Source organism: Salvelinus namaycush, chromosome 37 (genome assembly GCF_016432855.1).
Source record: "Salvelinus namaycush isolate Seneca chromosome 37, SaNama_1.0, whole genome shotgun sequence".
In the NCBI taxonomy this organism is placed as follows: Eukaryota; Metazoa; Chordata; class Actinopteri; order Salmoniformes; family Salmonidae; genus Salvelinus; species Salvelinus namaycush.
The window spans coordinates 11138296-11160634 of NC_052343.1; the positions used below are offsets into that span (position 1 = coordinate 11138296).

Genomic DNA, 22339 nt, shown 5'->3' on the forward strand with positions numbered 1-22339 from the left:
ACATTATCACCATCTCTGTGTGTAGATGTTTCATGCTGTGAGTTTACATTATCTACACACAGAGATGGTGATAATGCTTCATGCGGTGAGTTTACATTATCGCCATCTCTGTGTGTAGATAGTGTAAACTCAAATGTCATTTAAAATCAGTCATGAATCACCAACTGAAATGAGAACACTGCAGATCCTGATGTGGACATTGACGGGTCTCTTACCTGGGTTACAGTCTGTGAGCAGAGAGCAGATGGACAGCAGCACCTTGGAGATGGTGAGGGCGGGGCTCCAGTTGTCCTTCAGGATGTCCAGACAGATCACCCCCTGACTGTTGATGTTACAGTGGTAGATCCTCGTCCGAAATGTTACCTGGTGAGTACAGGAAAAGAAAGAAAAGCATTTAAAAGCATTTATAGTTTAGAACCCTGGTTCAGCATCAATACTGACAGTAGAATAGTCTAAATTGGACAAAATAAAATAACAGTGTGTGTAATTTCTTCGTTGAGCAGATGGTGACAACCTTTATAACACGGCTGCAGACTTGATATACCATAACAAAATACCAGAATTTAATTTCCTTAGGCTTTAATATAGCCAAAAGGGGGCAGCATGGTGCATTTACCAATATGCAGAAAACCTTTATAATTGTCATGAAATGCCCCAGAAAAAAACCCATGCCCATCTCTAATCTCGCTATAACCGTTACATATATTAGTTTGAGAGGAAAACAATCATTCCCATAAGACTTTCACAGGGATTCAAATAAGGGGTAAAAATTACTTTATTTGGTTTCAAATGTGCCGACGCCAAACCTTTGTACAAGAAACATCCACACAAACATCCCTGTTAAGTTTACTATCATGTTTCTGATTGACCGTGAGTCTGACATCTGTTTAGGCCTGACACCTGACACCAGCCCAGTCCTCCAATCACCAACATCTGGACAGACTGACCCTGACCTTGCAGAGGAAACTTCTAATGAGCCTTGGCATTCTGAACACACCGAGAACAGGACATTATAAATAACCCCACAATGGTGCACTCTCTGCCCCACTAACCCTAACAACTGAATCTTATACTTCCAATCTGTCCAACAAGCTTGTCAAACTGGAGTTTCAGTTAGGGGCATGAAAAAAGCTCTGGTAAGAGTCTATAGTATACAGCAAAACTCCAATGGAGCATGTATCATGTGCTATAGTGACGGAAGGACTGGCTACAGATCACAGTGGGACAAAACACTTGAGCCCTCTGGCTACACGGAGCAGAGCTTGAGCCTGTGGATTTGTTTGAGTCTGCTGTTCTTACACAGCTCAGAGAGAAACAGAGACAAAAAGAGAGAATGAAAGAAGGGGGGAGGAAACAGACAAAATGAGAGAGAGTCAGAACTCAATATGAAAGCCAGTGAGAGGGAAATTGGGTTATAAGAAGCAAAGAGATATCCAAAAGCACATTTCATACACTTGATAATGACATCCAACAACCGAAAATACTCCACAGGGTATGTTTCATGAAAAGGCTAATAAAGAATGAATTGAAAATATGAACTGGTAAAGGCTTGGAGGAGCACACCAGATTTCCAGAAAATCATGTTAGCTGTTGAAATTACATTAAAGCAAGAGTTCTCCACACAGGAAGAGAGCAGCACAATGGCACTAAAGCTATAAACCATTTGTGGTCACAGTGTGGCGGTGGGTGCTGACCTTGGGTGGTTTGAAGGGGTAGTCGGGTGTGAAGGCGATGTCCAGGAAAAAGACCCCTCCCTCGTAAACAGAGCCCGGTGGTCCCAGGATGGTTGACCTCCACTCATAGATGTTGTCTCCTTTGGGTCCGGCGCTGAAACAGAAACATGTCAATATGTTTAGCAACTCAGGGCATTGGAATTGACAACCGGCTACTGACAGGGTAGCCTAAAGTAGACAGTCTGAGTCCAAGTGAGCAAGAGAGCGAGGAGGAAATGCTAGTTTCTGACAAGTTAAAGAAGCAGAGATTAGAGATCCTCAGTTTGCTCTTTTTAGCCTGAGTTTTAGTTCTGTTCAATGATTATCACTCAAGCTATCTTGGTTGTGCTGCCAAAGAAAATCTGAAACATTCTTAAACCCCCCAAAATGTGCAACATTCACAAAGGCTAATATCATCATCCATCCATTGAAATAAACAGTTTGTTAGTTGGATTGAGGATTCTCATTTCACAAATAGACAAATTTAACTTTGTCAATTCATACAATATATACACAAAAATGTAATTGTATCTTGAAGGTCCTTTATTAGATGAGTAGTTATGTTGAGTGGGGTGAGGGTCACATCTGTTGGATAGTCTGGTAATTAATGTAATTTCCATATTAAGTCTCCACCCTCCCCCAACAGAAGACTGTCTGGAACACCGACCAGATCAGAAATCCCAGGACAAATGAGCAATTCCTCAGATTTCATGTCATTACTATACATGAACTTTAACATCGACCAAACCCACAGGTGCACAAGAGCACACACACCACACACGACGACGACTGCTCACACAGACGCTCACACATACTTAGACAGAGATTGGGAGCAGGATTGCAGCAGCACAGAAAATGCATGACTAGCAAAGTCACCAATCGCTTTGTTCATCTTGACAAGCACCAATAATCTGTGACTGTCGTTTCCAGATGGCCATGTCAGAATGAAATGACTAGCAAGTTATGCTTTCTCCACAATATAATAACCTCAAATAGCGCGACTTGAGTATCAAACAAGTGTCTGGCTCAGTGCATGCCCATGAGAATGGATCAGTCTCCACAAATAGAATGAAAGGACTAGACACTTCCTCTTTCCTGTAGTGTCAACACATTCAGATTTCACTCATCTTATACTATTTTTTTTCTTTTCTAAAGCAACTGTTCAAAGCCTTTTTTAATTAGTTAAGGGACTTGAATATTTTTCAATAGCTGTTTTGTGCCCATAAGAGCAATGCAAATCTGGACTTATCTTGATGAGGCACAACGGAAATCTGTTTTATACTGGTATGATTTGGAAATGACTTAAGCATAGCATCTGGAGACCATGTTGGGCAATATTCATTGTCAGTGCATTGCAACAGGGCAGATGTGGCCTATTAATAGCTAGCTGTAATGAATCTGTAATGAAGAAATGTTCTGATGTTGCTTAGGTGGGTGAGGTAACCACTGCACTGTTCATGGAGAAAATGAGTTTCAACCAGACACAGGGAGAACTGTTTTTATGTGGGTAGGGGAAGGAGTTATTTACTCATCTACACATCCCTGCACCAGAGGTAATCTGCAGATTTAATGGGTCATGTTCATAAGGCCCGAAACAGAAGAAAGATGAGTAAAATGGGAAGGTTGTATGTGAAATTATCCAACGAGAACTACTGGTTTATATTTTCCGTTGTAAAGAGTTTTGCTACAGTGTGCCATTTTGAACACACAGTTTAGTTTAGCTGTAGGCAATTTCATTTTCAATACTTACGGAAAAAATAACATTTAAATCAAGCGTCTACATTAAACATGATTCAAGGTGAAAAACTCATTGCAGCTTAATAATGCAATAATAAAAAATAAACACCTCCCACTGTGCCAGATGTGTGATCCTTTTCAAAGCAGCACAGATACAGGGACTCTTTCATGTCCTTTGAGGCCGATCACTTTCGAGCCCAGATGAGATAGATGAGACAGCATGGCAGAGGATCCACTCTACGCCACCTCTGTGTAGATCTGACAACACACGGACCTCTGGGTAAAGGCTAAGTCAATAGTTTAAAGTACATGCCACGACTGGAGGTTGCCCGGCAACCCCCCCACCCCACACCACCAGCAGCAGGGATTGTGGTGCTTTGTGGAGGCTGCCTGAGCATTCAGGACCTGACCGACAGTCTCTCATTAGACCAGTGGAGTGGGAGAGCAGAGCCGAGGCCACAGCATCGGACTGAGACAGAGAGAGGCTGTCTAGGTTAAGGATATCGACTGAATCAGCATCTTGAATGGCCAGGTTTAGGTGTCAAGGGAGATTCTGCTCACCCTTACATCCTGCTTTGGTCATGGGATGAATAGAGATGTTTTATAGCAGATCCTATTCTCCAAGCCCAAAACCGTGCAAGGGGTATAAGTAATCATTACTGAGCCACTCTAAAATGCACAATGATTTTAATGCTAGTCAAAGGATTTGAATTTAGGATGCTTAACATTTATAGGGAATGAATGTGCCTGCTCAAAATCTTACATCAAGTCGCTAGACGTTAGAAGACAGACAAAGCACCAACATATCTGTTTTTGTCATGTGGCATAATCTAACCCCAGACTAATTTCACTGCATATAGGCCTATAGCCGAATACTGCGATTTCGCAACAGTAATAGAGCTCTCCTCGCTCTACTATGGGAACACTCATCCATTAATGCAGACATATCTAGTTGAGTTCAATACACATGACATTAAACATGAAATCGCTACGGTTTGCAATAATATCCTGTGTGCGACTCGAGAGTTATAATAAATCTGCAGTACGTCGGTAGATTTCTTTGAGTCACTGAGTATTTGGGTCATTTGTTCCAAGAATCTGGGATGCATTAGTGTGCGGGTGTCCGTGAGAATCTACCACTAGCCATCCTCTGCCATTACACTCATGTGGGAATGGCTCCGACAGCTAGAGTGCTGCCTCCGCAACAGAATGCAACCCAACAGAATCCCCAAATAAAACCCCTCAGGCCCGATTTACTCTGTTTTCAAACCGCTGTGGAACTCACTTATCATCTTGTTCGAATCCAAATTTAAAAAACGGAATGCCAAAACATGTTATGCTTGTCAGTTAGCTAGGCATGGTTGATTCCTTTTTAACATGATACAAGTTGTATCTCATCTTTTATCATGCCATATTCTAAATGAAATAATACACTGGTAAATCTGGCATACATATGGAAACTTTCAATTAACGGAAGATGGCTATTCATATGACTGCAGACACCAAACCACTGACTAGATCGTCTACATGATGTTGAACGACGACATGGACAAACCACATACATATCATAATGAACCATGTTCATTTCATGTATGCTCTTACATGCCCATAGACAGTGGACAAATAATCTATTCTGAAATACATCTCATTACTGCCTTAATTTTGCTGGACCTCAGAAAGAGTAGCTGCTGCCAAGTCAGCAGCTAATGGGGATCCATAATAAATACAAATAACACCATTTCAATATAAAATATACTAGGCTGGCTGACACAAAGGAACCCTTACAAAATGTTGTTTTTATGGAGGCGGTGTACTGCAGGCCTTCTCCATTTATACACCGTTCCACTTCACACCAACGTTACTGGAAACTATCTATGTAACAAGCTGTGATCCATAAGTAACGGAGACCAGACATAATTTCCATATATATTGAATGACCTTTCCTTGCAGTGGCTGTGAGAGACTAGTGCACCCCGTGTCCCATTTAACATGGTCTATATTACATGATTCCAGACAATCTAAAGATTGTGCCAACATGCCAAAACCTTTATCATATTGTATGGCGATTACAGTAATCTCTGGCAAATCGGTGACCTTCCCTCCACGGGCTATCGCCAGCTCTGGTAATTCTCCCTGACATCAGGGAAGCAGTTGAGTTGACGAGCAGATGCAGACAGGTGATCAGCCTGTGTCATTTATCCTACTCATGATGACAGAGACAAGCCGATGACAGTGTTCTACCGCTGCTGACCTCAGTTACAGGGAACATTGCTTAATCGTGTGTGTGACAGACAAAAATACTCAAAACTCAGACCATTCTAGGATGGCCCATGCTGTTCACTTACAGTATTTATGAAAATTTGTGGGGTGTTTTCTGGCAAGCACTCACTGTGTGTAGGAGTGTGTCTGTTCGACAGAATGTCTAAAATGTTCTCTCTATTCCACCTTTGACATCCGCTGTGCAGCCAGAGACAAGAGAACACAAAAGGTTATGAGAGTGTAATTTATTCCTCATCTTATTAGCTTGTTAACACAACAAGCTAATAACTGCAGAAGACAGACAGAACCAAGCACAAGACAGAAACTATGCCAGCATTTGTAGTTCAGTTCAAGGTCAAAAACTGTCAATGCGTACAAAATAATAATAATAATTCAAATATGCTGCCAGAAGGCAAAGTAGCAACAACCATACTAAATCAACAAATGAAAAAGGCATTTGAGTACATGTTCATGTGTTGAATTGTTAACGTACAAGGCCAGGGAACCTTATGGATGTGGTGACTAGAGAATGTGCCTTCTTATGCAGTACCAATTGAACATGTACTTGGTGCAAGTGGCCCAATCCACAGTTCCTTAAAATAATTGAGCAAAAACCTTTTATACCTCAAGCTGTTCAGTATGTTGCTGTATAAAAACGTCTCAAAATTGACCACCACAGCAAAAGGTGTTGTATAAAAGAGTAACGGAACCCATAATTGAATGTGATTCAGTCTGTTTTGGCGCTTTTTAATGCTGCCATGTGCAAATAGAGCTATTATCTTAATTATTCACCATTCCAGTTCATTTCCCTTAGGCACTTTTCTTTACTAATGGCATAGTCATTCAGTTAAGATCTTCCGTTCCATTGGCGCGGTGGCGGTTATCAGAAAGGGAACTTAATGACGCAATCTTTGTTTCCACTGACCGTGAAAGCAAAGCGCCAACGACCAATTACCATGTAGCTCAGCAACAGAGGTGACACCTCCCTCCCCAGACTTTCGTCTTTATTTGCACAAATGACATGGTTTGTTTTTAAATCAAGCCTTTTATTGTTCATCCTTACTATGAATACTGTAATTATTTGCCTGTGATTTATCCTGAAACAAGCATTTATGGCAGAAATGGTTGAATATGTGCACGGTTTCTTCGAGTACAAGTGAACCACATACAAATATTTACCCCTAACAGACCATTTCACATGCTGGTTCAATCAACTTAAACTACCTTCCATTTGGAATTGATGAGAATGTGTACTTTGGAAGGTACTTCAGATACTTTTATGACATCAATAGGTAATACAATCTTTTCTATTCCCATTCCTCCATTTTAATTACTAAGATGTTTCTAAAAAAACAGGGACTTTGGTGGGTAAACATCTCTCTCCTCGCAGCATTGCTGGTGCCTGAAGCAAGCTTCTTATGCATTGCAAATGTTTGTCTCAGGACTCTCCATAAATAATGTATAACATATATCATAATACACAGGCTTCGCATACATGAATGACTCAAAATGATGGAGTCATTAAAAAATAAAAATAAATCACTTAACCCACAGAGTTTGTGTGTACTGAACTGAAGTATATCACAACAAAGGAGGCCATACTTGAAGTAGCTACATCAGAAAAGCACTGCTGCTCTCACTCCAAACCCTTAACCAGTCAGCCACGACCACAGGTTTTTTCAGTACACATAATCCTCCCACAAAGCTGCAGCTCCCGGGGCAGTTGCTTGGCCTTGTGGCCAAGGAAATAGACTCGTTACCAGAAGGTTACTGGCAGAGATGAGTGGTGTGGTGTTATTCTTTGGTGAAGCACATGATTTATAGCCTGGTTTCCGTCTCTATTCAGCTATTACCTTCCACTCCTTTCGGCAATTCGATCATTAATGAGCTCGAGGAGATCAAAGGATTTGATCCTGAATCGATAACCCGCACAGCTATCATCCAATCACAATGTTTATGCAAATTAGACTGATAGAAAAACGTTCTAATTTACTTCATAAATTTAATTGGAAACATTCTAACATTGAAATGTATTACATCAGAATTCCCATTGTAAACAAACATTGGGTGTTGGAAGAACAGATGCTTCCCCATTTAATGCATTTTTACCACCAGACAATGTGATCAGACAATGTGATCAGAGAAGCTGAATAACAATAAACACAACATGCAACAATTTCAAATATTTTACTGAAGTACAGTTCATTAAAGGAAATCAGTAAATTGAAATAAATTCATTAGGCCCTAATCTATGGATTTCACATGACTGGGAATACAGATATGCATATGGTGATCACAGATACCTTATTTTTTTTTTTTTAAAGGTAGGGGCGTGGATCAGAAAAACAGTCAGTATCTGGTGTGACCACCATTTCCCATACGCAGCGCGACATCTCCTTTGCATAGACTTGATCATGCTGTTGATTGTGGCCTGTGGAATGTTGTCCCAGTCCTCTTCAATGGCTGTGCGAAGTTGCTGGATATTTGCAGTAACTGGAACACTCTGTCGGACACGTCGATCCAGAACATCCCAAAGATGCTCAATGGGCACCATGTCTGGTGAGTATGCAGACCATGAAGAACTGGGTCATTTTCAGCTTCCAGGAATTGTGTACAGATCCTTGTGACATGGGGTCATACATTATTATGCTGAAACATGAGGTGACGGTGGCGGATGAATGGGACGACAATGGGCATCAGGATCTCGTCACTGTATCTCTATGCATTCAAATTGCCATCGATAAAATGCAATTGTGTTCGTTGTCCGTAGCTTATGCCTGTCCATATCATAACCTCACAGCCACCATGGGGCACTCTGTTCACAATGTTAACATCAGCAAACCACTCAGCCACACGACATCTGCCCGGTACAGTTGAAACCGGGATTGATCCATGAAGAGCACACTTTTTCAGCGTGCCAGTGGCCATTGAAGGTAAGCATTTGCCCACTGAAGTCGGTTGCGATGCCAAACTGCAGTCAGGTAGAGATCCTGGTGAGGACAACAAGGATGAGCTTCCCCGAGGAGGTTTCTGACAGTTAGTGCAGAAATTGTTTGCTTGTGCAAACCCACAGTTTCATCAATGTCCGGTTAGCTCGACTCAGACCATCCCGCAGGTAAAGAAGCTGAATGTGGAGGTCCTGGGCTGGCATGGTTACACATGGTCTGCAGTTGATGTGAGGCCAGTTTAACATACTGCCAAATTCTCGAAAATGACATTGAGGCGACTTATGGTAGAGAAATGAACATTCAATTCTCTGGCAACAGCTCTGGTTGACATTCCTGCAGTCAGCATACCAATTGCACGGTCCTTCAAAACTTGAGACATCTGTGGCATTGTGTTGTGTGACAAAACTGCACATTTTAGAGTGGCCTTTTATTGTCCCCAGCACAAGGTGGACCTGTGTAATGATAATTTTGTTTAATCAGCTTCTTGAAATGCCACACCTGTCAGGTCAATGGATTATCTTGGCAATGAGAAATGCTCACTAACAGGGATGTAAACAAATTTGTGCACAGAATAAGAGAGAAGAGAGAGGCCAGTGGAGATGCATGAATTGCGCAAAAAGTGAACAGTGAAGACAGAGAAGAGAGAAGTTAATTCATAGGCTGGGGCATTAACAGTGGTGGAAAAAGTACCCCATTGTCATATTTGAGTAAAAGTAAAGATACCTTAATAGAAAATTACTCAAGTAAAAGTGAAAGTCACAAAGTAAAACACTACTTGAGTACAAATCTAAAAGTATTTGGTTTTAAATATACTTAAGTATCAAAAGTAAAAGTATTAATAATTTTTAATTCCTTATTTTAAGCAAACCAGACGCCACCGTTTTCTTGTTTTTTATTTATTTACTGATTGTCGGGCCACACTTCAACACTCAGACATAATTTACAAACAAAGCATGTGTGTGCAGTGCGTCCATCAGATCAGAGGCAGTAGTGATGACTAGGGATGTTCTCTTGATAAGTGCATGAATTTGACAATTTTCCTGTCCTGCTAAGCATTCAAACATGTAATGAGTGCTTTTAGGTGTCAGGGAAAATGTATGGAGTAAAGAGTACATTATTTTCTTTAAGAATGCAATGAAGTAAATGTTAAAGTTGACAGAAAGGTAAATCGTAAAGCAAAGTACAGATACCCCAAAAAGTTACTTAAGTAGTACTTTAAAGTATTTTTACTTAAGTACTTTACACTAATGGTCATTAATCCACCATTTGTATGCTAGTCTACATATTGTAATGAGTGCTTTTAGGTGTCAGGGAAAATGTATGGAGTATTGAATGTATTGAATTTGCAGACGTATTGCTGTGCTTTTTGTTGCTGTGCGTTTTGTTGCCAACCTTACTTTGCTAGCTGACAACTTTACGTTTTTTTCTTTTTACTTTTTAATTACCGTTTATATTTTTAGTTTTTCCATCACAACTTTTTTCCCTCATTCAACTTTTTCACTCCGGACGCTTTATCTGGACATGGTTCGTCAGCACTTTCAACAGCCGAAGCTAAGTAGTAACATTAACATGATGTCTTTTAATTGCAGTCGCTGTACTCATAATATACAGGAGAACGATCGCCTTACGGCGAGGATAGCTGTGCTGTAAGCCCAGCTTCAGACGCAATCGTTAGGCAAGGGTAATTTCAGTGTAGGAAAGGAAGAAACAGCGTCTGTGCCACCAGTAAGTACAGATACTAACGTTAGTATAAATCCCCCCGCACAGTCCCCGCAGCCGGACAACTTTCTCATGGCTTCTGGAGGGAAATCCTGTAGGAATGCTCAACTGGTGTCGCTCATTCAGCCGACAGAAACTTTCAACCGGTTTTCCCCATTAAGTAGCGAGTCGGAGTCTGAGGCCGAGTTTTCTCTTGTCTCTACTCCTCCCGTTACGGGGTCTGAGACGCCGAAGGCTCCCACCATTAGCTCTGACAAATTGAAAACCCTAGTCATTGGCGACTCCATTACCCGCAGTATTAGACTTAAAACGAATCACCCAGCGATCATACACTGTTTACCAGGGGGCAGGGCTACCGACGTTAAGGCTAATCTGAAGATGGTGCTGGCTAAAGCTAAAACTGGCGAGTGTAGAGAGTATAGAGATATTGTTATCCACGTCGGCACCAACGATGTTAGGATGAAACAGTCAGAGGTCACCAAGCGCAACATAGCTTCAGCGTGTAAATCAGCTGGAAAGATGTGTCGGCATCGAGTAATTGTCTCTGGCCCCCTCCCAGTTAGGGGGAGTGACGAGCTCTACAGCAGAGTCTCACAACTCAATCGCTGGTTGAAAACTGTTTTCTGCCCCTCCCAAAAGATAGAATTTGTAGATAATTGGCCCTCTTTCTGGGACTCACCCACAAACAGGACCAAGCCTGACCTGCTGAGGAGTGACGGACTCCATCCTAGCTGGAGGGGTGCTCTCATCTTATCTACCAACATAGACAGGGCTCTAACTCCACAATGAAATAGGGTGCAGGCCAGGCAGCAGGCTGTTAGCCAACCTGCCAGCTTAGTGGAGTCTGCCACTAGCATAGTCAGTGTAGTCAGCTCAGCCATCCCCATTGAGACTGTGTCTGTGCCTCGAACTAGGTTGGGCAAAACTAAACATGGCGGTGTTCGCCTTAGCAATCTCATTAGGATAAAGACCTCCTCCATTCCTGCCATTATTGAAAGAGATCGTGATACCTCATCTCAAAATAGGGTTACTTAATGTTAGATCCCTCACTTCAAAGGCAGTTATAGTCAATGAACTAATCACTGATCACAATCTTGATGTGATTGGCCTGACTGAAACATGGCTTAAGCCTGATGAATTTACTGTGTTAAATTAGGCCTCACCTCCTGGTTACATTAGTGACCATATCCCCTGTGCATCCTGCAAAGGTGGAGGTGTTGCTAACATTTATGATAGCAAATTTCAATTTACAAAAAAGAAAATGACGTTTTCGTCTTTTGAGCTTCTAGTCATGAAATCTATGCAGCCTACTCAATCACTTTTTATAGCTACTGTTTACAGGCCTCCTGGGCCATATACAGCGTTCCTTTCTGAGTTCCCTGAATTCCTATCGGACTTTGTAGTCATAGCAGATAATATTCTAATTTTTGGTGATTTTAATATTCATATGGAAAAGTCCACAGACCCACTCCAAAAGGCTTTCGGAGCCATCATCGACTCAGTGGGTTTTGTCCAACATGTCTCTGGACCTACTCACTGGCACAGTCATACTCTGGACCTAGTTTTGTCCCATGGAATAAATGTTGTAGATCTTAATGTTTTTCCTCATAATCCTGGACTATCGGACCACCATTTTATTACGTTTGAAATCGCAACAAATAATCTGCTCAGACTCCAACCAAGGAGCATCAAAAGTCGTGCTATAAATTCTCAGACAACACAAAAATTCCCTGATGCCCTTCCAGACTCCTTCTGCCTACCCAAGGACGTCAGAGGACAAAAATCAGTTAACCACCTAACTGAGGAACTCAATTTAACCTTGCGCAATACCCTAGATGCAGTTGCACCCCTAAAAACGAAAAACATTTGTCATAAGAAACTAGCTCCCTGGTATACAGAAAATACCCGAGCTCTGAAGCAAGCTTCCAGAAAATTGGAACGGAAATGGCGCCACACCAAACTGGAAGTCTTCCGACTAGCTTGGAAAGACAGTACCGTGCAGTATCGAAGAGCCCTCACTGCTGCTCGATCATCCTACTTCTCCAACTTAATTGAGGAAAATAAGAACAATCCTAAATTTCTTTTTGATACTGTTGCAAAGCTAACTAAAAAGCAGCATTCCCCAAGAGAGGATGGCTTTCACTTCAGCAGTAATAAATTCATGAACTTCTTTGAGGAAAAGATCATGATCATTAGAAAGCAAATTACGGACTCCTCTTTAAATCTGCGTATTCCTCCAGGGCTTAGCTGTCCTGGATCTGCACAGCTCTGCCAGGGCCTGGGATCGGGAGAGACACTTAAGTGTTTTAGTACTATATCTCTTGACACAATGATGAAAATAATCATGGCCTCTAAACCTTCAAGCTGCATACTGGATCCTATTCCTACTAAACTACTGAAAGAGCTGCTTCCTGTGCTTGGCCCTCCTATGTTGAACATAATAAACGGCTCTCTATCCACCGGATGTGTACCAAACTCACTAAAAGTGGCAGTAATAAAGCCTCTCTTGAAAAAGCCAAACCTTGACCCGGAAAATATAAAAAACTATCGGCCTATATCGAATCTTCCATTCCTCTCAAAAAAAATTGAAAAAGCTGTTGCGCAGCAACTCACTGCCTTCCTGAAGACAAACAATGTATACGAAATGCTTCAGTCTGGTTTTAGACCCCATCATAGCACTGAGACTGCACTTGTGAAGGTGGTAAATGACCTTTTAATGGCGTCAGACCGAGGCTCTGCATCTGTCCTCGTGCTACTAGACCTTAGTGCTGCCTTTGACACCATCGATCACCACATTCTTTTGGAGAGACTGGAAACCCAAATTGGTCTACACGGACAAGTTCTGGCCTGGTTTAGATCTTATCTGTCGGAAAGATATCAGTTTGTCTCTGTGAATGGTTTGTCCTCTGACAAATCAACTGTACATTTCGGTGTTCCTCAAGGTTCCGTTTTAGGACCACTATTGTTTTCACTATATATTTTACCTCTTGGGGATGTCATTCGAAAACATAATGTTAACTTTCACTGCTATGCGGATGACACACAGCTGTACATTTCAATGAAACATGGTGAAGCCCCAAAATTGCCCTCGCTAGAAGCCTGTGTTTCAGACATAAGGAAGTGGATGGCTGAAAACGTTCTACTTTTAAACTCGGACAAAACAGAGATGCTTGTTCTAGGTCCCAAAAAACAAAGAGATCTTCTGTTAAATCTGACAATTAATCTTGATGGTTGTAAAGTCGTCTCAAATAAAACTGTGAAGGACCTCGGCGTTACTCTTGACCCTGATCTCTCTTTTGACGAACATATCAAGACTGTTTCAAGGACAGCTTTTTTCCATCTACGTAACATTGCAAAAATCAGAAATTTTCTGTCCAAAAATGATGCAGAAAAATGTATCCATGCATTTGTTACTTCTAGGTTAGACTACTGCAATGCTCTACTTTCCGGCTACCCGGATAAAGCACTAAATAAACTTCAGTTAGTGCTAAATACGGCTGCTAGAATCCTGACTAGAACCAAGAAATTTGATCATATTACTCCAGTGCTAGCTTCCCTACACTGGCTTCCTGTTAAGGCAAGGGCTGATTTCAAGGTTTTACTGTTAACCTATAAAGCGTTACATGGGCTTGCTCCTACCTATCTTTCCGAGTTGGTCCTGCCGTACATACCTACACGTACGCTACGGTCACAAGACGCAGGCCTGCTAATTGTCCCTAGAATTTCTAAGCAAACAGCTGGAGGCAGGGCTTTCTCCTATAGATCTCCATTTTTATGGAATGGTCTGCCTACCCATGTGAGAGACGCAGATTCGGTCTCAACCTTTAAGTCTTTACTGAAGACTTATCTCTTCAGTAGGTCATATGATTGAGTGTAGTCTGGCCCAGGAGTGTGAAGGTGAACGGAAAGGCTCTGGAGCAACGAACCGCCCTTGCTGTCTCTGCCTGGCCGGTTCCCCTCCACTGGGATTCTCTACCTCTAACCCTATTACAGGGGCTGAGTCACTGGCTTACTGGTGCTCTTTCATGCCGTCCCTAGGAGGGGTGCGTCACTTGAGTGGGTTGAGTTACTGACGTGATCTTCCTGTCTGGGTTGGCGCCCCCCCTTGGTTTGTGCTGTGGTGGAGATCTTTGTGGGCTATACTCGGCCTTGTCTCAGGATGGTAAGTTGGTGGTTGAAGATATCCCTCTAGTGGTGCGGGGGCTGTGCTTTGGCAAAGTGGGTGGGGTTATATCCTTCCTGTTTGGCCCTGTCCGGGGGTATCATCGGATGGGGCCACAGTGTCTCCTGACCCCTCCTGTCTCAGCCTCCAGTATTTATGCTGCAGTAGTTTATGTGTCGGGGGGCTAGGGCCAGTTGGTTATATCTGGAGTACTTCTCCTGTCTTATCCAGTGTCCTGTGTGAATTTAAGTATGCTCTCTCTAATTCTCTCCTTCTCTCTTTCTTTCTCTCTCTCGGAGGAACTGAGCCCTAGGACCATACGTCAGGACTACCGGGCATGATGACTCCTTGCTGTCCCCAGTCCACCTGGCCTTGCTGCTGTCCCAGTTTCAACTGTTCTGCCTGCAGTTATGGAACCCCTACCTGTCCCAGACCTGCTGTTTTCAACTCTTAATTATCGGCTATGAAAAGCCAACTGACATTTATTCCTGATTATTATTTGACCATGCTTGTCATTTATGAACATTTTGAACATCTTGGCCATGTTCTGTTATAATCTCCACCCGGCACAGCCAGAAGACGACTGGCCACCCCTCATAGCCTGGTTCCTCTCTAGGTTTCTTCCTAGGTTTTGGCCTTTCTAGGGTGTTTTTCCTAGCCACTGTGCTTCTACACCTGCATTGCTTGCTGTTTGGGGTTTTAGGCTGGGTTTCTGTACAGCACTTCGAGATATTAGCTGATGTACGAAGGGCTATATAAAATAAACTTGATTGATTGATTGATTGATATTAGGCCATGCCTATTATAGTGAATTCAGGCGACGTGACAAAACTTTGTTGCCCTTTGCTCAAACATATGAAATGCCGTTTGGGTCTTTGCGTGTCAAAAAAGATACACGTCAAAACACTATTTGACGCATCAAATAAGCTTTTCATTTGACACAGCAAATAACACAATTCTATTATAGAATGTTGTGTGTGCTGAATTTGCACGTGCAAGTAGGGACAATCCAGATGTTACAATCCAGCAGATTGTAACATCTCTGAAAAAAGATACCCTTTTAACCTACCTCGGTGTAAAGATCACCAAAAATCTGTGAATGATCTGTGAATGATCTTAATTTGAACCCTGATCTTAATTTGAACCCTGTAACTGAATCTGTCCCCAAAAAAGTATCCTCATGGTTAGGGAGGGATTTAAGTCTTCATGGAAGGGTGCTTTTATCCAAAGCTGAGGGGCTATCTTTTTTCATCTATTGACATTCCCAAATCCACTTTCTGTACCTTAGATAGGCTATTGTACAACTGCATATGGAAAAACAAGCCACATAAGATAAAAAGAGATGTTATCACCAACAAGGTTTGTGATGGCGGTCTAAATGTCTGACTTCACTCTCTTTAAATCAGATATCTAAGGTCAACTGGATTAAAAAGATACATAAAAAATCCTCAGTTTCTGGAATATTATACCTCATTTTGTTTTTCAGAAGTTCGGGGGGCTTCATTTTTCACTACAAAGTCCATATATTGTGGGTAAACTTCCTGTGAAACTGGCGGCTTTTCACAAGCAGGCTTTAATGTGCTGGGCTTTGTTGTATAAACAACTTTTCACCTCAAATGTTTTATATGGAACAATGGGTCGATATTACATAGAAACAAGATGTTATTTTACCATAAATGGTTCTCGAAAAACATTGTCCTTGTCAGCCAATTAGTTAATATTAGTGGTAATCTATTTACGTTGAGATAATTTATGGAAAGATACAACTTTGAGGTTTCAAACAAGGAATATGACACTGTTATAAAAGCTATACCTAGTGGGATAAAAACTTTACTTCAGAATAATGCATATTTTGGAATGTCCACGATTGTAAGCGATATCCAGGTGAACGGCATAGGTCTACTAGATACGAAATTCAACAATCGTTTATTAAGGGATATTTTCTACAGGAAGTCTGTTGGGCTTCATCGTTTGATGTAAACTGGTGCTGTGCTTGGCTCACTCCACACAAATTTATGGTGACCAATAAAGTAAAGGAGATCTCCTTTAAGATTATCCATAGATTCTATCCGTGTAATAGCTTGATTTCGAAATATATACCTGATGTTACCATTGAATGCAGTTTTTGTGAACTAGAAACTGAATCTATTGAACACTTATTCTGTCATTGTTTATATAGTGAAGTGTTCTGGACTGATGTAAAAGTATATCTTGGTCTCAATTTGCATACAACCATTGGAATTTCTAAGTTTGACATTATTTTACCACACTGATCAATTTATGAAGAAAAATACCCTTTTCTTAATTTTTTTAATCTGATTTGGAAAACTATTTAGTCATTAAAATGTATACAAAACAAAATGTTTAAAAAAATGTATTCGCTACATGTCTGTATTTGAATTGATATGTGAATTAGTTGTATTTTTTCTAATTTCTTTGTGGAATCCCTCTGGCTGTTATGTTTATGTTTTGCATGTTACTGTTAATAAAAAAAAAAAAATATATATATATCTTTTTTTTTTAAAGCCAAGCGCCACCATTACGATCACTGTCAAAACTGTACAATACCGCATTGGTAATAAGGCATTATTTGTTCGACCGAATGTGAAAACATCTGTGTAAGCATTTGATATTAGATCAGGATCAAATGAACAGGATCAAAAACGTTAGCAAATATCTTTGATACAGATGTTATCAACAACTTCTGGGGTAACTAGCTAGCTTTAGCTTGGTACCTAATTTAGCTAGCACCAACGCAACCAGCCTGGAAAAAAACAACAAATGAACAGTAGAAACTGCAGTAATTTTCAATATTCTTAGCAATGATTTGGGAATCCATTAGAGTAAGTATTAGCTAGGTAGCCACTTGTTGTTCTGCTATTGAAAAAAACTAGCTGGCCTGTTGCCCAAAACTAACGTTATAAGCATCCAGCTAGCTTCATCTGACTACTATACTGTAATGACCTGACTAGATCATAAAGGAACAATTGTCCAGACAGAGGATTGAGTTTACGAATGGACGGTTTATTAAACCAACTTTACACAGGCTACTGTTTGGCCGTAGCCCACGCCAAATAAATGAAAGATAACCCACAAGCCAATCGTGACCTTCTCTTGTGAAGCCCAGACGTAAAGAGAGAGAACAAAGGCTAAACCTGGTCTTAAATTCCAATGCTCCATCCCCCTGCCCAACCCCCCTCCACGCCACTCCGCCAACCGCCAGGATGCCCGGCATCAGAACATTCCAGGCATTCCCGTGATTGGCAGTTAGCAGGTTGATTGACATGTCGGACCCCGCGAACACTGGGTACTGGTAGGTACAACACAACCACCTACTAGCCTACCACATAACACACAGCTGTCTGTGCGGGTCGCTACAATACTATGACCGGACCGGGTTGTGAAGCTAGCCACAATAAGGATTAGCCACAATAGTGGAATTTGCGGTTCACCTTTAAAATAAAAGTCCCTCTTTGAAAGTGATGCAGAAGGTTACAATTGGTGAAATCATGTCATATTTAGACTTGATAATGTTAAACATGGTTGGAGTGTTGGAATGTGGAGCAATGAAATGGGGTATCAGTCTACTCGGTGACACCCAGAGAACACAACTGTGAAGAGTTTACGGGAATATTAGCGTTGTAGCGCTTATTGTGGGACTTTGACTGTGGGAAATAACCTCCCTAGTCTGCCTATTGTGCGTATTGACATTCATATTGCATTGTACAGCCGAACCCCATCTTACCCCATTTAATTGATCCCCAACTGTTAGGCACCAGCCTACTCGCAATGGCTGTCTGGTATTATGATGCAATAATTTACATAGTAATGTAGAATGTTCACTCAAATTATGTTAACTGATGAGGCTCATGCAACGGAATGTATTTTTAGTTCTCCCAGTTGAGTTAAATCAGTAAATCACAGCCCATATTGATAGGTACTTGGGATTCAAATTTCAGCCAACTAACTGACCCTAAACCGGTCCACAAACAGGTAAATTTTTTCATAAACAGTAAAATTACTTGACCAACAGAAAATATGATCAGAGATCTGTATACAATGACGAGATGCTTATGTTTCCACTCTAACAATGGCAGTCGTCCCAAGGCAGGAAGGCAGGCAACAAGTTTAGGCCCAAAATAAGCCCATAGAAACGCATTGGATTTATTTTGGACAGATCTGGGTGAGAGTAAAACCTCTCACTTCGCCTCTTCCTCTCTGATACTATGTATGCATACAAGGACTGGACATTTTTCATTAAGCGCATGGAAACATGAAACATTAGCAAGCCTATCGTCCTACAGTCAAAAGGCTATAGCCTATTATTGAACATGCAACTCGTGTAATGAAGCAGTTAATAAAACACATTTTCAAACATTTGCGGAAAACAGTTCTAAAACTGCGCACCTAATGCGAGCAGTTCCATATGTGACAGAGATTAAAATCTCATCTAGAAATTTAGAGGGGGAATCTAATAGCAACTATGATGGGTTGCTAAAATGACTAGGATTGTGCCTTTGGCTTCTGGACAACGATAGAGAGTTGATATGAAAACCAATAGAACAAGAGATAAATGCTGGTTAATGGCATGAGGAAGTCTATAAAATAATTGCCTCCACGTTTCTATAGCTTGATTTTTGCAGAGCTGCTTCATTATTTGAAGTAAAGTAAAACGTAAAGGTTTCAAACAATTATACCGCTTCAAGCTCACACGGCAAAGTGGTGGGTGGCGCTCTGATAGGCAGGCTATAGCCTATGCATCCGAATGGGGAATGGGAGGACGCGCTTTACGATTTGAGATTGACAAATCAAAACAGCTAATTTTTAATAAATCGTGGCCACCAAAAAGTTATCACACGATGTCATTTAGAATTGTTATTTTTTGCGCAATGACTGCGCTTACAAAAGCAGATTTCACTCCAGTAGCCTACAGGCGTTTTGAGGAGCAACTCTCCCGCTGTCTGACAGGTGGTGGGCTATTCCGCTCCTCAAACTAGGCTCTGTATGCTGTGCCCGTGTGATAAACAAAATGCATGACAACTAACGAAAAGCCACACGCACCAATTGGATTCAACAAAATTATGCAAATGACCCTATAGAGCAATAAGCATGACGGGTCAAATGTATTTTCGGCAACTAACCGACTAACATCCCTAATGTGTACACTTCCTGCTTTTACTCTATGGGTACACTTGCAATGGCCGCCAGTCCACCCATTATGCGACCAATGACTTTAATATTTTAGGCCTAGGCCACATTTGTGCCGACACGGCAGAAAAAAGGGTATTATTCATTCATATAGGCTCTCAGGTTATTACTCATCTGATAATGACACTTCATTTACAAGTTGTCACCACGAGAAATCTCAGTTGATTATGATGAACAAATTGTAAATTTTTGTCTGTACAATAGAAATAACTGAGATGGTAAAATGAAGCCTAATCCTCTTGGAACGGTCTATTATTTGTAACTCGGAGAAACCCATTAAGCTTTGAGATGGTATCCCTGCCAAAATGGTAATGGCATCAAGAGCAACTGTTTACTTTGGAGTTATTTGTTCCTTTGTCAAGATTTGACTGTTTGCTTACACGTTAGCTGTGGATTACTATCCTGTCAGTCTCAATGACCTAAACGGCTTGTGTGAACCAATTGTGTAATGGCTAGACTTCACCATAGAGTGGCCACGTGATGTGTCACACTTGGATTCCCATAGAACACATTAACATTTGGGACAAATGTTTATGGGAAGTGCTGCACAAACGAGGACATTGAGAATCCAATGACACGCATGAATCAAGACAGGCTGTGTTAGCTTTCAAACAAGTGCCTTGGTGGAGGGCAATAAGGATAAATTAAAATGAGATGATGTCTGAGGTCTGGAACAAAGCATGTTACATTCAGTCACTCACAGCTCATTTCTTTTCCACTAAACTTTCTCTGCAAAACAACTGACAGACTGTTCATTAGAACATTCCTAGTTCATCAGATGCTACACCAGCTCAGTTTTATCAAAAGCATATGAGGTGAAACATTTGAAATCGTGTACAGGTGTAGGATCTCAGTTTGACCTACATTGCCACAGCAAAATAATCATGCTGCAACAGGATTTGTACATTTAGTCCATAATGTTGCTTGATGGGTGGTTAGGCTATTAGCTGGCCAAAAGTAGACTACATAAAAAGTGCAATACTGTTAATATAGCCATGTGTTTGTTTATGTAAATCAATTCTCAGCAACAAAAGACTGATCAAATTAAGATCCTGCATTTGTACTAGTGTTTAATATTTTCCCTGTGTTTTACAAAATGTTCCATCCCAAGAATAAATCACTTTCCTCCCGAGTAACCTTGTATTTCTCGCCAAAACTGGAAGTGTCATTCTAAAGCATATAAATATGTCAAGCCTGATGCTACCTGAGCCAGATTATGAGCCCTACATTAAAACACATTTTAGGAGCCCAAACACCAAAAAGCACCAATGATTGTGCTGTTATCCAATAGGTGTACATATGATAGGCTATCGCACATTACGCACGACAGAAAAACATAAAAGCCCATATGTATGCTCTCTTGGGTAAATAAATGAAACAAGCACCAGTAATCTTTTTGAGTGTGGATTGTATTACTGTACTGAATTATATGGACTGGAATTACACACCCCGTTCAAACCATGAAGCTGGGAGAGAACACACAATGCTGGTGGAAAACATGCACGCAGAAACCCCAAAATAAAACAAATCCCATCCCAGACATAGATTACGATAGTGAAACTGATCAGCCATATGTTTATGTTGTAATGGATGTTTGCCATCAGTTTATCACTAAACCACCCAAAACACACCCACCCACATTGTAAATACCAATCCCAGACATTATGATAGGGAAATTGATCATGGATGTTTATGTAGTAATCCTATGGATGTTTGGCCATCAGGACATCCCAGTTTTACACTAAAACCTAGTTGAATCAGATGTCAATTAAAACCCTGCACAACCAGACCCAGTAGCGCTCTGTTCAGGCAGAGGGTTGGTCACCACCATTAACACCAACTCCGCCACCACTAACACCAATTTGATTTTGAAATTTAATTATGGTCCATTTACAATTTGTATAATTAGTAGTGCTTGACTTGGGATGAAAGAATGCAGGAGCGGTCTTTTCCCAAGTAGGTCTATTAGACCATTTTCACAAATTACATTATGCTATTGAGACCTCTGATTATTCTCTGTTAAGGGTTAATACACTTTTAACCAACTTTCCATTATTATAGTCTACATGAAAAGTAAGCATTATTGACTGGAAGGCTGCTGTGTCTGATCCCATGTAGACCTACCATCTCCTGCCATAGTGCCCTTGATCAAGGTACCGGTCAGTCACGTTGTCAACATGTGGTCAACCTTTCATCTGGAGAGCTCCTGGGTGTGCAGGCTTGGCTTTTGATTCAGCCCTGAAACACCCAAGTCTGCTTATCAAGATCATGTTGAGCAGTCGATGTTTAAGCTACAACGTGTTTAGGCCAGGGCTTGAACAAGTAGCTATACTGGAGGATGGTTGCCATAATTGCAACCCAATACCTTTGTCTTTATAAAATTATTCCCTAATTAAATTAATCAAATGGATGATTTAGGCTACTTCAAAAGCTAAAATATTCATGTATCAGGGGAGATCGATGCACATTATTTGTCGCAATTACATGGCTATTGTTTAATAGAGGGGAATACCATCTTATTTAATAGAGGGGAATTCCAGCAGATTTATTTTAGGCTATCCAAAGTGCCGGTGGAAAGGCAACAATGACATTCA

The 22339-nt window shown here is 41.1% G+C and overlaps 1 protein-coding gene across 2 annotated transcripts in view; it reads right to left on the reverse strand.

Annotated features, from left to right (window-relative positions):
- Nucleotides 1–22339, reverse strand: part of ube2e2 (ubiquitin-conjugating enzyme E2E 2) — a 46802-nt gene that overhangs the window by 7918 nt on the left and 16545 nt on the right. For both annotated transcript variants that reach the window (XM_038976868.1, XM_038976867.1), the window contains exons 4-5: nucleotides 1695–1827; nucleotides 216–363 (exon numbers count right to left, since the gene is read on the reverse strand). In XM_038976868.1, the coding sequence (XP_038832796.1) occupies nucleotides 216–363; nucleotides 1695–1827 (281 nt within the window). The remainder of the gene's footprint in view (nucleotides 1–215; nucleotides 364–1694; nucleotides 1828–22339) is intronic.